Source organism: Salmo salar, chromosome ssa01 (assembly GCF_905237065.1).
Source record: "Salmo salar chromosome ssa01, Ssal_v3.1, whole genome shotgun sequence".
NCBI classification, from domain to species: Eukaryota; Metazoa; Chordata; class Actinopteri; order Salmoniformes; family Salmonidae; genus Salmo; species Salmo salar.
In genome coordinates this window covers 39,379,912-39,392,916 of record NC_059442.1, presented here as the reverse complement: position 1 = coordinate 39,392,916, position 13,005 = coordinate 39,379,912, and the positions used below count along the sequence as shown (strand labels likewise).

At 45.4% G+C, this 13,005-nt stretch overlaps 1 protein-coding gene across 4 annotated transcripts in view; it reads right to left on the bottom strand.

Moving 5' to 3' along the window:
- Positions 1 to 13,005, bottom strand: part of setd3 (SET domain containing 3, actin histidine methyltransferase) — a 69,345-nt gene that overhangs the window by 37,017 nt on the left and 19,323 nt on the right. For all 4 annotated transcript variants that reach the window (XM_045717694.1, XM_014194918.2, XM_014194934.2 and 1 more), the window contains exons 5-6: positions 12,363 to 12,435; positions 3,165 to 3,421 (exon numbers count right to left, since the gene is read on the bottom strand). In XM_045717694.1, coding sequence (XP_045573650.1) covers positions 3,165 to 3,421; positions 12,363 to 12,435 — 330 coding nt within the window. The remainder of the gene's footprint in view (positions 1 to 3,164; positions 3,422 to 12,362; positions 12,436 to 13,005) is intronic.

Here is a 13,005-nt window from a genome sequence, read left to right as displayed (position 1 = left end):
AAGGGGAAAGGGATTGAGTGAGTGAGTGAGTGATGAAGGGGAAAGGGATTGAGTGAGTGAGTGAGTGAGTGAGGGATGAAGGGGAAAGGGATTGAGTGAGTGAGTGAGGGATGAAGGGGAAAGGGATTGAGTGAGTGAGTGAGTGAGTGAGTGATGAAGGGGAAAGGGAGTGAGTGAGTGAGTGAGTGAGTGAGTGAGTGAGTGAGTGAGTGAGTGAGTGAGTGATGAAGGGGAAAGGGATTGAGTGAGTGAGTGAGTGAGTGAGGGATGAAGGGAAAGGGATTGAGTGAGTGAGGGATAAAGGGGAAAGGGATTGAGTGGTGAGTGAGTGATGAAGGGAAAGGGAGTGAGTGGTGGTGAGTGAGTGAGTGAGTGAGTGAGTGAGTGAGTGATGAAGGGAAAGGGATTGAGTGAGTGAGTGAGTGAGTGAGGGATGAAGGGGAAAGCGATTGAGTGAGTGAGGATGAAGGGAAAGCGATTGAGTGAGTGAGGGATGAAGGGGAAAGCGATTGAGTGAGTGAGGGATGAAGGGGAAAGCGATTGAGTGAGTGAGGGATGAAAGGAAAGCGATTGAGTGAGTGAGTGAGGATGAAGGGAAAGCGATTGAGTGAGTGAGTGAGGATGAAGGGGAAAGCGATTGAGTGAGTGAGTGAGGGATGAAGGGGAAAGCGATTGAGTGAGTGAGTGAGGATGAAGGGAAGCGATTGAGTGAGTGAGTGAGGGATGAAGGGGAAGCGATTGAGTGAGTGAGTGAGGGATGAAGGGGAAAGCGATTGAGTGAGTGAGTGAGGGATGAAGGGGAAAGCGATTGAGTGAGTGAGTGAGGGATGAAGGGGAAAGCGATTGAGTGAGTGAGTGAGGGATGAAGGGGAAAGCGATTGAGTGAGTGAGTGAGGGATGAAGGGAAAGCGATTGAGTGAGTGAGTGAGGGATGAAGGGGAAAGCGATTGAGTGAGTGAGTGAGGGATGAAGGGGAAAGCGATTGAGTGAGTGAGTGAGGGATGAAGGGGAAAGGGATTGAGTGAGTGAGTGAGGGATGAAGGGGAAAGGGATTGAGTGAGTGAGTGAGGGATGAAGGGGAAAGGGATTGAGTGAGTGAGTGAGGGATGAAGGGGAAAGGGATTGAGTGAGTGAGTGAGGGATGAAGGGGAAAGGGATTGAGTGAGTGAGTGAGGGATGAAGGGGAAAGGGATTGAGTGAGTGAGTGAGGGATGAAGGGGAAAGGGATTAAGTGAGTGAGTGAGGGATGAAGGGGAAAGGGATTGAGTGAGTGAGTGAGTGAGTGAGTGAGTGAGGGATGAAGGTGAAAGGGATTGAGTGAGTGAGTGAGGGATGAAGGGGAAAGGGATTGAGTGAGTGAGTGAGGGATGAAGGGGAAAGGGATTGAGTGAGTGAGTGAGTGAGTGAGTGATGAAGGGGAAAGGGATTGAGTGAGTGAGTGAGTGAGTGATGAAGGGGAAAGGGATTGAGTGAGTGAGTGAGTGAGGGATGAAGGGGAAAGGGATTGAGTGAGTGAGTGAGTGATGAAGGGGAAAGGGATTGAGTGAGTGAGTGAGGGATGAAGGGGAAAGGGATTGAGTGAGTGAGTGAGGGATGAAGGGGAAAGGGATTGAGTGAGTGAGTGAGGGATGAAGGGGAAAGGGATTGAGTGAGTGAGTGAGGGATGAAGGGGAAAGGGATTGAGTGAGTGAGTGAGGGATGAAGGGGAAAGCGATTGAGTGAGTGAGTGAGGGATGAAGGGGAAAGCGATTGAGTGAGTGAGTGAGGGATGAAGGGGAAAGGGATTGAGTGAGTGAGTGAGGGATGAAGGGGAAAGGGATTGAGTGAGTGAGTGAGGGATGAAGGGGAAAGGGATTGAGTGAGTGAGTGAGGGATGAAGGGGAAAGGGATTGAGTGAGTGAGGGATGAAGGGGAAAGGGATTGAGTGAGTGAGGGATGAAGGGGAAAGGGATTGAGTGAGTGAGGGATGAAGGGGAAAGGGATTGAGTGAGTGAGGGATGAAGGGGAAAGGGATTGAGTGAGTGAGGGATGAAGGAAAGGTGAGGGATGAAGGGAAAGGGATTGAGTGAGTGAGGGATGAAGGGGAAAGGGATTGAGTGAGTGAGGGATGAAGGGGAAAGGGATTGAGTGAGTGAGGGATGAAGGGGAAAGGGATTGAGTGAGTGAGGGATGAAGGGGAAAGGGATTGAGTGAGTGAGGGATGAAGGGGAAAGGGATTGAGTGAGTGAGGGATGGAGGGGAAAGGGATTGAGTGAGTGATGGATGAAGGGGAAAGGGATTCAGGAGGCAGAACTGTGTGATGCTCGGATTGGTTTATTTTTTGTTGTGTCGCGCAAATGTACATGTACAAATGGAACACTAGAGTCGAAGCAAATTAACGTTGTCTTCAAGAGAACATTTTGACCAAATAGTTTTCCAGTATTAAAAAAAAAAAGAAAAAGAAAAAAAAGAAGCTCTCTGGTTAAATATATAGTTTTAACATCAGTTCGAGTACTTGATTACTCATGCCCATCAATATGTAACGCGCTGAAGCCTGCCTAACGTTGCCTAACGTTGCCTATATGCATTTGAATGGTAAAAAGGAAGCGCGCTTCAATTACCACCTGAGAAAGAACATTTTTTTTTGCTCTTTTTAAAATCGTGGCCATCAAAACTGTTTTTAACACACAATTGCATTTACAACTGTTAAGCAATGGTTGAGCTTATAAAAGCACGTTTTACTCCAGCAGCAAGGAATGAGCTGTTTGAAAAGTTGTAGCAGCAACCCTCGTGCTGGCTGACAGGTTTTCCTCTCATCGGCTCTGTATCTGTATGCTGTGAGCGTGTGATAAGCATAACGACTTGTGACAAAAATACACACGAGCCAATTTAATGCCACTAAATTAGGCAAATTAACCTATACACCTAGACCAATAAGCATGGCCAGTCAAATGTAAATTAATTTCAATCAATGAATAGGCTAAAAGCATTATTTTGCAATGGGATTTATCTGCATGTCCCAGACATCCATTTTTTGGGATCGGACCAAAAGCCGGCTATTACCGGCTAACGGAAAAGCTGGTGTGTGAAAAGCAAGCGACTGAGTATGAGAGAGAGCAAGTGAGTGAGTGAGTGTGAGAGAGAGCAAGTGAGCGAGGGAACGTGAATACCCATCTGCCATTCACCTGGATGACTTTGTAGAAGTATGCGTACTGCCGAGCGGTGTTCTTGTACTGGCTGAGGACGTCCTGGATGGCTTGAGTGGACAGCAGGTGGCGTACTTCTTCCTCCTCGTAGTAGAGAGGGGTGTCGTAGTCCCCAGGGAGGGTCTTGATGTAGGGCAGCCAGGGGGAGGAGGGGTCAGCCCGCTCACACAGCAGGTGGAGGGCCAGGGTCACGTTACCCATGGCCTGGAGAATACGGTCCTGGCTGTACAGGGGACCTGGGAGGGAGAGGGGAGAATTTACATACAGAACAGTGTGTGTGTGTAGAGGTGTATGCGTGGACCCTAGGGGAGGACAAAGCACAAGGGGTTTCAAATTTCAGAGCTCAAAGCCTTGTTGTCAAATCAAACGTTATTTGTCACATGCGCCGAATACAACAGGTGTAGACCTTACAGTGAAGCGCTTACTTACATGCCCTTATCAAACAATACAGTTAAGAAAAATAAGTATTAAGTAAAAAAAATGTATAAATAATTAAAGGAGCAGCAGTAAAATAACAGTAGCACGGCTATATACAGGGGGTTCCGGTACAATGTGCTGGGGCACAGGTTTGTCGAGGTAATATGTACATGTAGGTAGAGTTAAAGCGACCACGCATTGAAAATAAACAGAGTAGCAGCAGCGTAACAGAGGGGGGGACAATGCAAATAGTCCAGGTAGCCATTTGATTAGCTGTTCAGGAGTCTTATGGCTTGGCTTATAAGCTTTTAAGAAGCCTTTTGGACCTAGACTTGGCGCTCCGGTACTGCTTGGAGTGCGGTAGCAGAGAGAACAGTCAATTTTTAGGGCCTTCTCTGACACCACCTGGTATAGAGGACCTGGATGGCAGGAAACTTGGCCCCAGTGATGTACTGGGCCATAAGCACCACCCTCTGTAGTGCCTTGCGGTTGGAGGCCGAGCAGTTGCCATACCAGGCAGTAATGCAACCAGTCAGGATGCTGTCGATGGTGCAGCTGTAGAACTTTGAGGATCTGACAACCCATGCCAAATCTTTTCAGTCTCCTCGGGGGGAATAGGCTTTGTCGTGCCCTCTTAACGACTGTCTTGGTGTGTTTGGACCATGATATAGTTTGTTGGTGATGTGGACACCAAGGACTTGAAGCTCTCAACCTGCTCCACTACAGTGCTGTCGATGAGAATGGGGGCATGCTCGGTCCTCGGTCCTCCTTTTCCTGTAGTTCACAATCATCTCCTTTGTCTTGATCACGTTGAGGGAGAGTTTGTTATCCTGGCACCACACGGCCAGGTCCCTGACCTCCACACTATAGGCTCTCATCGTTGTCGGTGATCAGGTCTATAACTGTTGTGTCGTCAGGCAAACTTAATGGTGTTGGGAGTCGTGTCTGGCCATGCAGTCATGAGTGAACAGGAGTACAGGAGGGGACTAAGAACACACCCCTGAGGAGCACCCGTGTTGAGGATCAGCGCGGCAGATGTGTTGTTACCTACCTTTACCACCTGGGGGCGGCCTGTCAGGAAGTCTAGGCTCCAGTTGCAGAGGGAGGTGTTCAGTCACAGGATCCTTAGCTTAGTAATGAGCTTTGAGGGCACTATGGTGTTGAACACTGAGCTGTAGTCAATGAATAGTATTCTCATGTAGGTGTTCCTTTTGTCCAGGAGGGAAAGGGCAGTGTAGAGTGCAATAGAGATTGCATCATCTGTGGATCTGTTGGGGCGGTATGCACATTTGAGTGGGTCTAGGGTTTCTGGGATAATGGTGTTGATGTGAGCCATAACCAGCCTTTCAAAGCACTTCATGGCTACAGACGTGTGTGCTACGGGTCGGTAGTCAGTTCTTGGGCACAGGGACTATGGTGGTCTGCTTGAAACATGTTGGTATTACAGACTCGGTCAGGGACAGATTGAAAATGTCAGTGAAGACACTTGCAAATTGGTCAGCGCAAGCTCGGAATACACATCCTGGTAATCCATCTGGCCCTGCGGCCTTGTGAATGTTGACCTGTTTAAAGGTCTTACTCACATCGGCTGCGGATAGCGTGATCACACAGTCGTCCGGAACAGCTGATGCTCTCATGCATGTTTCAGTGTTGTTTGCCTCGAAGCGAGCATAGAAGTAATTTAGCTCATATGGAAGGCTCGTGGGCATAAACCCCGCCAGCTGTATGCTAATCATGTCGTCGTTCAGCCACGACTCGGTGAAACTTAAGATATTACAGTTAATGTCCCATTGGTAGGATATTCGTGATCGTAGCTCATTTTGTTATCCAATGATTGTACGTCGGCTAATAGGACTGATGGTAGAGGCAGATTACACACTCGCTGCCGGATCCTTACAAGGCACCCAGACCTACATCACCGATATTTCTGTCTCCTGCCAATGATGGGGATGTGGGCCATGTCGGGTGTCTGAAGTAAATCCTTTGCGTCCGACTCGTTAAAGAAAAAATCTGTCCAGTATGAAGTGAGTGATCGCTGTCCTGATATCTAGAAGCTCTTTTCGGTGATAAGAGACAGTGGCAGAAACATTATGTACAAAATAAGTTTCAAATAACGCGGGGGGGGACCACACAATTGGTTAGGAGACTAAAACGGCAGTCATCAACTCCGGTGGCATTATCATGTTTTTTAACGGTAGGATCTTTATTTTCTCCACGTGCAATAGTTCTTCCACCAACAAATAGACTGAGATGTCCAGCTTGTCTGTATTTAACTGAACTTACACATTATGGGCAAAAACACAGTATATGGGCCTAGGGCTGGATGATATGGCCAATATCTCTCCCTCTCTCTCTCATATACAGCGTATATCTCTCTAATATATATACATACACACAGTATCTCACAAAAGTGAGTACACCCCTCACATTTTTGTAAATATTTGAGTATATCTTTTCATGTGACAACGCTGAAGAAATGACACTTTGCTACAATGTAAAGTAGTGAGTGTACAGCTTGTATAACAGTGTAAATTAGCTGTCCCCTCAAAATAACTCCAGTCATTAATGTCTAAACCGCTGGCAACAAGTGAGTACACACCTAAGTGAAAATGTGACATACACACACACACACACACACACACACACACACACACACACACCTCAAAAAAATCAAGGGAACACTAAAATAACACCTAAATCCTAGATCTGAATGAATGAAATAATATTATTTAATACTTTTTTCTTTAGGTAGTTGAATGTGCTGACAACAAAATCACACAAAAATAATCAATGGAAATCCAATTTATCAACCCATGGAGATCTGGATTTGGAGTCACACAAAATTAAAGTGGAAAACCACACTACAGGCTGATCCAACTTTGATGTAATGTCCTTAAAACAAGTCAAAATGAGGCTCAGTAGTGTGTGTGGCCTCCACGTGCCTGTATGACCTCCCTACAACGCCTGGGCATGCTCTTGATGAGGTGGCGGATGGTCTCCTGAGGGATCTCCTCCCAGACCTGGACAAAAGCATCCGCCAACTCCTGGACAGTCTGTGGTGCAACGTGGCGTTGGTGGATGGAGCGAGACATGATGTCCCAGATGTGCTCAATTGGATTCAGGTCTGGGGAACGGGCGGGCCAGTCCATAGCATCAATGCCTTCCTCTTGCAGGAACTGCTGACACACTCCAGCCACATGAGGTCTAGCATTGTTTTGCATTAGGAGGAACCCAGGGCCAACCGCACCAGCATATGGTCTCACAAGGGGTCTGAGGATCTCATCTCGGTACCTAATGGCAGTCAGGCTACCTCTGGCGAGCACATGGAGGGCTGTGCGGCCCCCAAAGAAATGCCACCCCACACCATGACTGACCCACCGCCAAACCGGTCATGCTGGAGGATGTTGCAGGCAGCAGAACGTTCTCCACGGCGTCTCCAGACTCTGTCACATGTGCTCAGTGTGAACCTGCGATCATCTGTGAAGAGCACAGGGCGCCAGTGGCGAATTTGCCAATCTTGGTGTTCTCTGGCAAATGCCAAACGTCCTGCACGGTGTTGGGCTGTAAGCACAACCCCCACCTGTGGACGTCGGGCCCTCATACCACCCTCATGGAGTCTGTTTCTGACCGTTTGAGCAGACACATGCACATTTGTGGCCTGCTGGAGGTCATTTTGCAGGGCTCTGGCAGTGCTCCTCCTGCTCCTCCTTGCACAAAGGCGGAGGTAGCGGTCCTGCTGCTGGGTTGTTGTTGCTCCTACGGCCTCCTCCACGTCTCCTGATGTACTGGCCTGTCTCCTGGTAGCGCCTCCATGCTCTGGACACTACGCTGACAGACACAGCAAACCTTCTTGCCACAGCTCGCATTGATGTGCCATCCTGGATGAGCTGCACTACCTGAGCCACTTGTGTGGGTTGTAGACTCAGTCTCATGCTACCACTAGTGTGAAAGCACCGCCAGCATTCAAAAGTGACCAAAACATCAGCCAGGAAGCATAGGAACTGAGAAGTGGTCTGTGGTTCCCACCTGCAGAACCACTCCTTTATTGGAGGTGTCCACACACACACACATACAGTGGATATAAAAAGTCTACACACCCCTGTTAAAATGCCAGGTGTTTGTGATGTAAAATAATGAGACAAAGATAAATCATGTCAGAACTATTTCCACCTTTAATGTGACCTATAGCGTGAACAATTCAATTGAAAAACAAACTGAAATCTTCGAGGGGGAAAAATGAAAAATAAAAACCTTACAATAACCTGGTTGCATAAGTGTACACACCCTCTTATAACGGAGGATGTGGCTGTGTTCAGAATTAACCAATCACATTCAAACTCACGTTAAATAGAAGTCATTACACACCTGCCATCATTTAAAGTGACTGATTAATCACAACTAAAGTTCAGCTGTTCTAGTAGGATCTGACATTTTCTTAGTTGCATCTCAGAGCAAAAGCCATGGTCTGCAGAGAGCTTCCAAAGCATCAGAGGGATCTCATTGTTGAAAGATATCAGCCAGGAGAAGGGTACAAAAGAATTTCCAAAGCATTACATATACCATGGAACACAGTGAAGACAGTCATCATCAAGTGGAGAAAATATGGCACCACAGAGACATTACCAAGAACTGGACGTCCCTCCAAAATTGATGAAAAGACGAGAAGAAAACTGGTCAGGGAGGCTCCCAAGAGGCCTACAGCAACATTAAAGGAACTGAAGGAATTTCTGGCAAGTACTGGCTGTGTGCTACATGTGACAACAATCTCCCGTATTCTTCATATGAATGGGCTATGGGGTAGGGTGGCAAGACGGAAGCCTTTTCTTACAATGAAAAACATCCAAGCCCGGCTGAAGTTTGCAAAAACAAACATCAAGTCCCCCAAAAGCACATGGGAAAATGTGTTATGGTCTGATGAAACCAAGGTTGAACTTTTTGGCCATAATTCCAAAAGGTATGTTTGGCGCAAAAAAAAACACTGCACATCACCCAAAGAACACCATACCCACAGTGAAGCATGGTGGTGGCAGCATCATACTTTGGGGCTGTTTTCTTCAGCTGGAACTGGGGCCTTAGTCAGGGTGGAGGGAATTATGAACAGTTCCAAATACCAGGCAAATTTTGGCACAAAACCTTCAGGCGTCCGTTAGAAGCTGAAGAAGAAAAGAGACAGTTCACCTTTCAGCACGACAACGACCCAAAGCACACATCCAAATCCACGAAAGTATGGCTTCACCAGAAGATTAACATTTTGGAATGGCCCAGCCAGAGCCCAGACCTGAATCCAATTGAACATCTCTGGGGTGATCTGAAGAGGGCTGTGCACAGGAGATGTCCTCGCAATCTGACTGATTTGGAGCGCTTTTGCAAAGAAGAGTGGGCAAATATTGCCACATCAAGATGTGCCATGCTAATAGACTCCTACCCAAAAAGACTGAGTGCTGTAATAAAATCAAAAGGTGCTTCAACAAAGTATTAGTTTAAGGGTGTGCACACTTATGCAACCAGGTTGTGAGTTTTTTATTTTTTCCCCTCAAAGATTTCAGTTTGTTTTTCAATTGTTCACGTTATAGGTCACATTAAAAGGTGGAAAAAGTTCTGACATGATTTATCTTTGTCTCATTATTTTACATCACAAAAACCTGGCATTTTAACAGGGGTGTGTAGACTTTTTATATCCACTTTGTGTGTGTGTATATATATATATATATATTTTTTTTTAAATAAAAGTTCTAAATACACTTTATGAGCAGTTCATGACCTTAGGGTGGATCCAAAAATAATTCTCTGCATTTCCTGCACTTGTGTTATGTCTTCACTGTGCCATGCAGGGCTGCATGATATGGGCCAAAAATCTAGGCCTAATTAATTGGTGAACTGTTGGAATCATGGAAATAAAATGATTATTCTAATTCTATAGTTGGAATATTGTTTAACATGACAGCGAATTAGTAAAAAAGTTCCTACTTTTGACAGGGTAGGAACCAAGTGTCAGTGTTTCCAGGTGACCCTAATTAGATTTTACATTACACGTTTTCTTACCTAATGTAGGTAGCTAACATATTGATGCTACGTCTATTCCTCTCTGATTTAGAAGATACCGTTGCAGAAACAGAGATGATCCAATCGCTGATGACTTTGTTGTACGACACCCCTGATTTTAATGTCACCACAAACAACTACAATGGTGGCAGTCTGACTGAGGTACGTGGCGAACGATGGAGCAGCAGAAGAATTCAGTTTGAGTCCTCAGGCAAACGTTTGCTCTGACTTAGTACATTTAGCCAGCTAACCAGTGATTAGCAGCTAACAAGATTTATTTTAGCCACAACTTGCTAAGAAAAGAAACTAGCAGACAGTAAGTAAGATACAAAGTAATAGTTTAATTATAGAATGCTTGTGGAAAGCAGCATGTCAGCAACATCTTGTTGCATACATCAGACCATGCAGACTGCAGAGTGAACGGCAAGAAAGTGCTTGTGACCAATGTTCCATGTAATGTTTTGCTGAGCGCAAACTTGAACTTTGAAAAATCTGCACAACTTCCAGCCCTCATTTTGCTGTGAACACTGAGGCTGTACCCGTTTTAAAAGTTACCGTTTTAACAGTGGCCAAGTAGGACACTGTGGCTATTTGATCGTAATGTAGGCCTACCATAAAAAATTGAAAATGCATCCCATCAAATATTAACATGGAAACAGCTGTTCTACCATTCAGCCTAGTGTAACAGCCAATGTGTGGTGTTCAATTTAGGCCTACATTCCATGAGATTTTTGGGGAAAATACATGTAGGGCTTGACATTAACCTGTTTATCCACTTGTTCTTCAGACAAGGAGGTGACTGAAAATGTTGTTGTTTGTTGCAAGAAACCACTTTACAAAATAAAAAAGCATTATTATTCCAATACCATTACTACAGAGAATCAGACAAATTATGTTACCCTCTGCCTATTGGCTAAAAGCCTGTCTCAAAACACAACACTGCCCGTTTAAGACAAAAAAAAGCTCTTTACCTGACTCGCTTTTCAAACATGTCTAGAAACGTACAAGCTTTGCGCTCTTGTAGGAAGTAGTCTCTCCCCTATTGCTGACTACAGATAATCTACAACTGGGCTAACAACTCACTAACTAGCAAAGGATATGAACAAAATGTACACGTGGCTACATGTAGCTCTCGCTTCGATCTCAAAACAAGCGTATCTACTCACGACCGCTCATGCTGTAAACACAGTCCAGTTCAAAGTAAATGGCACAGGTCCATATATGGCAATAGTCTACTTGCATATTGGCCAACTGCAGCTCTGATTGGTTATGACGCACTGGCCTGTGTGGAGTACGGGCTGAGTCGTACATGTCAATGCAATAGAATCCTACTCTGATCCGTTCTGACTACAACAAAATCTCTTGCATAGTTTGTTTTGGTATGTTGCATTGAAAGTGGCTAATATTGTGTTGATTTGATCACAATTGCCACAGTAAATGGAAACGTTTATAGTGTTAACAGGGAAAACACTAGAACAGTGGTCACCAACCTTATCTGATTCAAGATCACTTTGAGACAAAGTGAGACGGGAGAGAGCAGCAGACGGAGCCTCTCAACATCCCCCTTCTCTCCCTTTCCTCCACTGACACTGACCAAATAGGGACACAGTCTTCCAGCTGATGGCAAAACTCAAGTCGCACCGCATAATTTCTGCCTCATGCACAAATTCATGTTGTTACTCCTATGAACAGAGAAAGTGAAATATTCCTTGATTTAAAAAAAAAAAGTCCCAAACCACTAATAACAACAACACACGCCTATAGATACACTTTCCTACTCATTCATTACTGCTGCACTGCTTGTAGTAGCGCTGAGTGGAAATAGGAAGAACGTGCAATTTATGGCTTAGAAAAGTGTTGAATACGAAGTGTTGACAGTGATGAGTAAGAACTTAAACATGAACTCACTCAAAACGAGCATCTCTTTGCTGTATTCATTGACAGTCTCTAGTCGTGGTTTTAAACGTTTAGATATCTGACAGTATCAACTTTAGTGTAGCTTTCTTTTATGGCTGCTATGTTACGGTCATCTGAGCCATCCGATTGGCCAGCGGTAGGCCTATAGTGAACTTGATTTACTCCACGTGCCTGCCGTGAAGGCATAGTTTGTACCTTCAGACATATGAAATGGTTCAAAAAGGCAACAGTTCGCCTACCCAGCGCAGCTGAAATCGGGTGCACCTACCGCCAACAGCCCGAGATGAATAAAACAAAATAGGAACACAAGGATTTATCGTTTGGATTTTTCAGAAATGTTTGGCGATCGACTAGGAATGCCTTGGAGATCTTCCACTGCTCTTGAAAGTTGACTGAAGTTCAATCTCGTGCTTCTCTCTGTCAGCTGATATTTCTACTGTGCAGTCCTGGGGGAGCTGCGTGGCAGTCTCAAGGCTACTGCATGCCCGCACTCAGCTTAGAGGGAACATTGCTTGTGACTCTGTGGTCGAGCAACTGCGCTCTCCTTGAGTGACAGGGGGCATGGCTTGGTGTGGGAAACAGCATGTAGCAGGAGGAGAGGGAGAAAGACGACTCAAGTTGTAAACGGCATAAACTAGAAAAATGTATATAACACGTGCCTAAGTTGCGTATTACTTTAAAAATACTAAACACTGAAATACTGTTATAGAAGTGAAAGTAAAAACCCTGTGTATCAATACCGCTATATAGTAATATCCGGTATACCACTCAGCCCTCTGTGGGGCTTACGTTGTCACTCACCCAGGACAGAGTTCTTGGCCGATTCCACAGTCATCAGCATCTTCCTGGGGATCCACAGAAACAGCTCCTCTGCCTGAGGAAACAAATGTTATCAGAATGGACTGTGGATTTCCATGCTTGAATTACATGGATGAATCTAAAGCTTGGCCCGTGATTTTAGTCCACCCCAGGCTTATTTGAATAATATTATTCATTGTACACTTAGTGAAAACTCATTCAAGAGTGTTAGCTACGTCATTGAATAAACTCCCACCAACTCAGAGAGAAAAGGGAAGAGAAAGGGCAGGGCCCTGTAGTGTTGCACGGCATCCTGAAATCTCAGTACTTTTTCGATACCCCCAAAAGAAAGTTAGGTGCGAGAATTTCTGCTACGTTCAGCACTTCTTTCAAATGTATCTCAGGTGATTGAGAGGATCAAGTCTATCAGCGCAGCTGTTTTAGAGCACGAAGAGCAAAGTGCCTGCTCCACTCATTCCTTGCTAAAGCCGTCTGGGCCGTAAGCTCCCCATTCATGCTGCACAGAAATTAACACACTTAAATAATGCAACATAGCATAAAGAATGTTTAAACTGTTCATTACTGTTTGCAAAACAATGTCGATACAAGCTAGAACACTTTTACAATGCAAGACGATACTGGTATT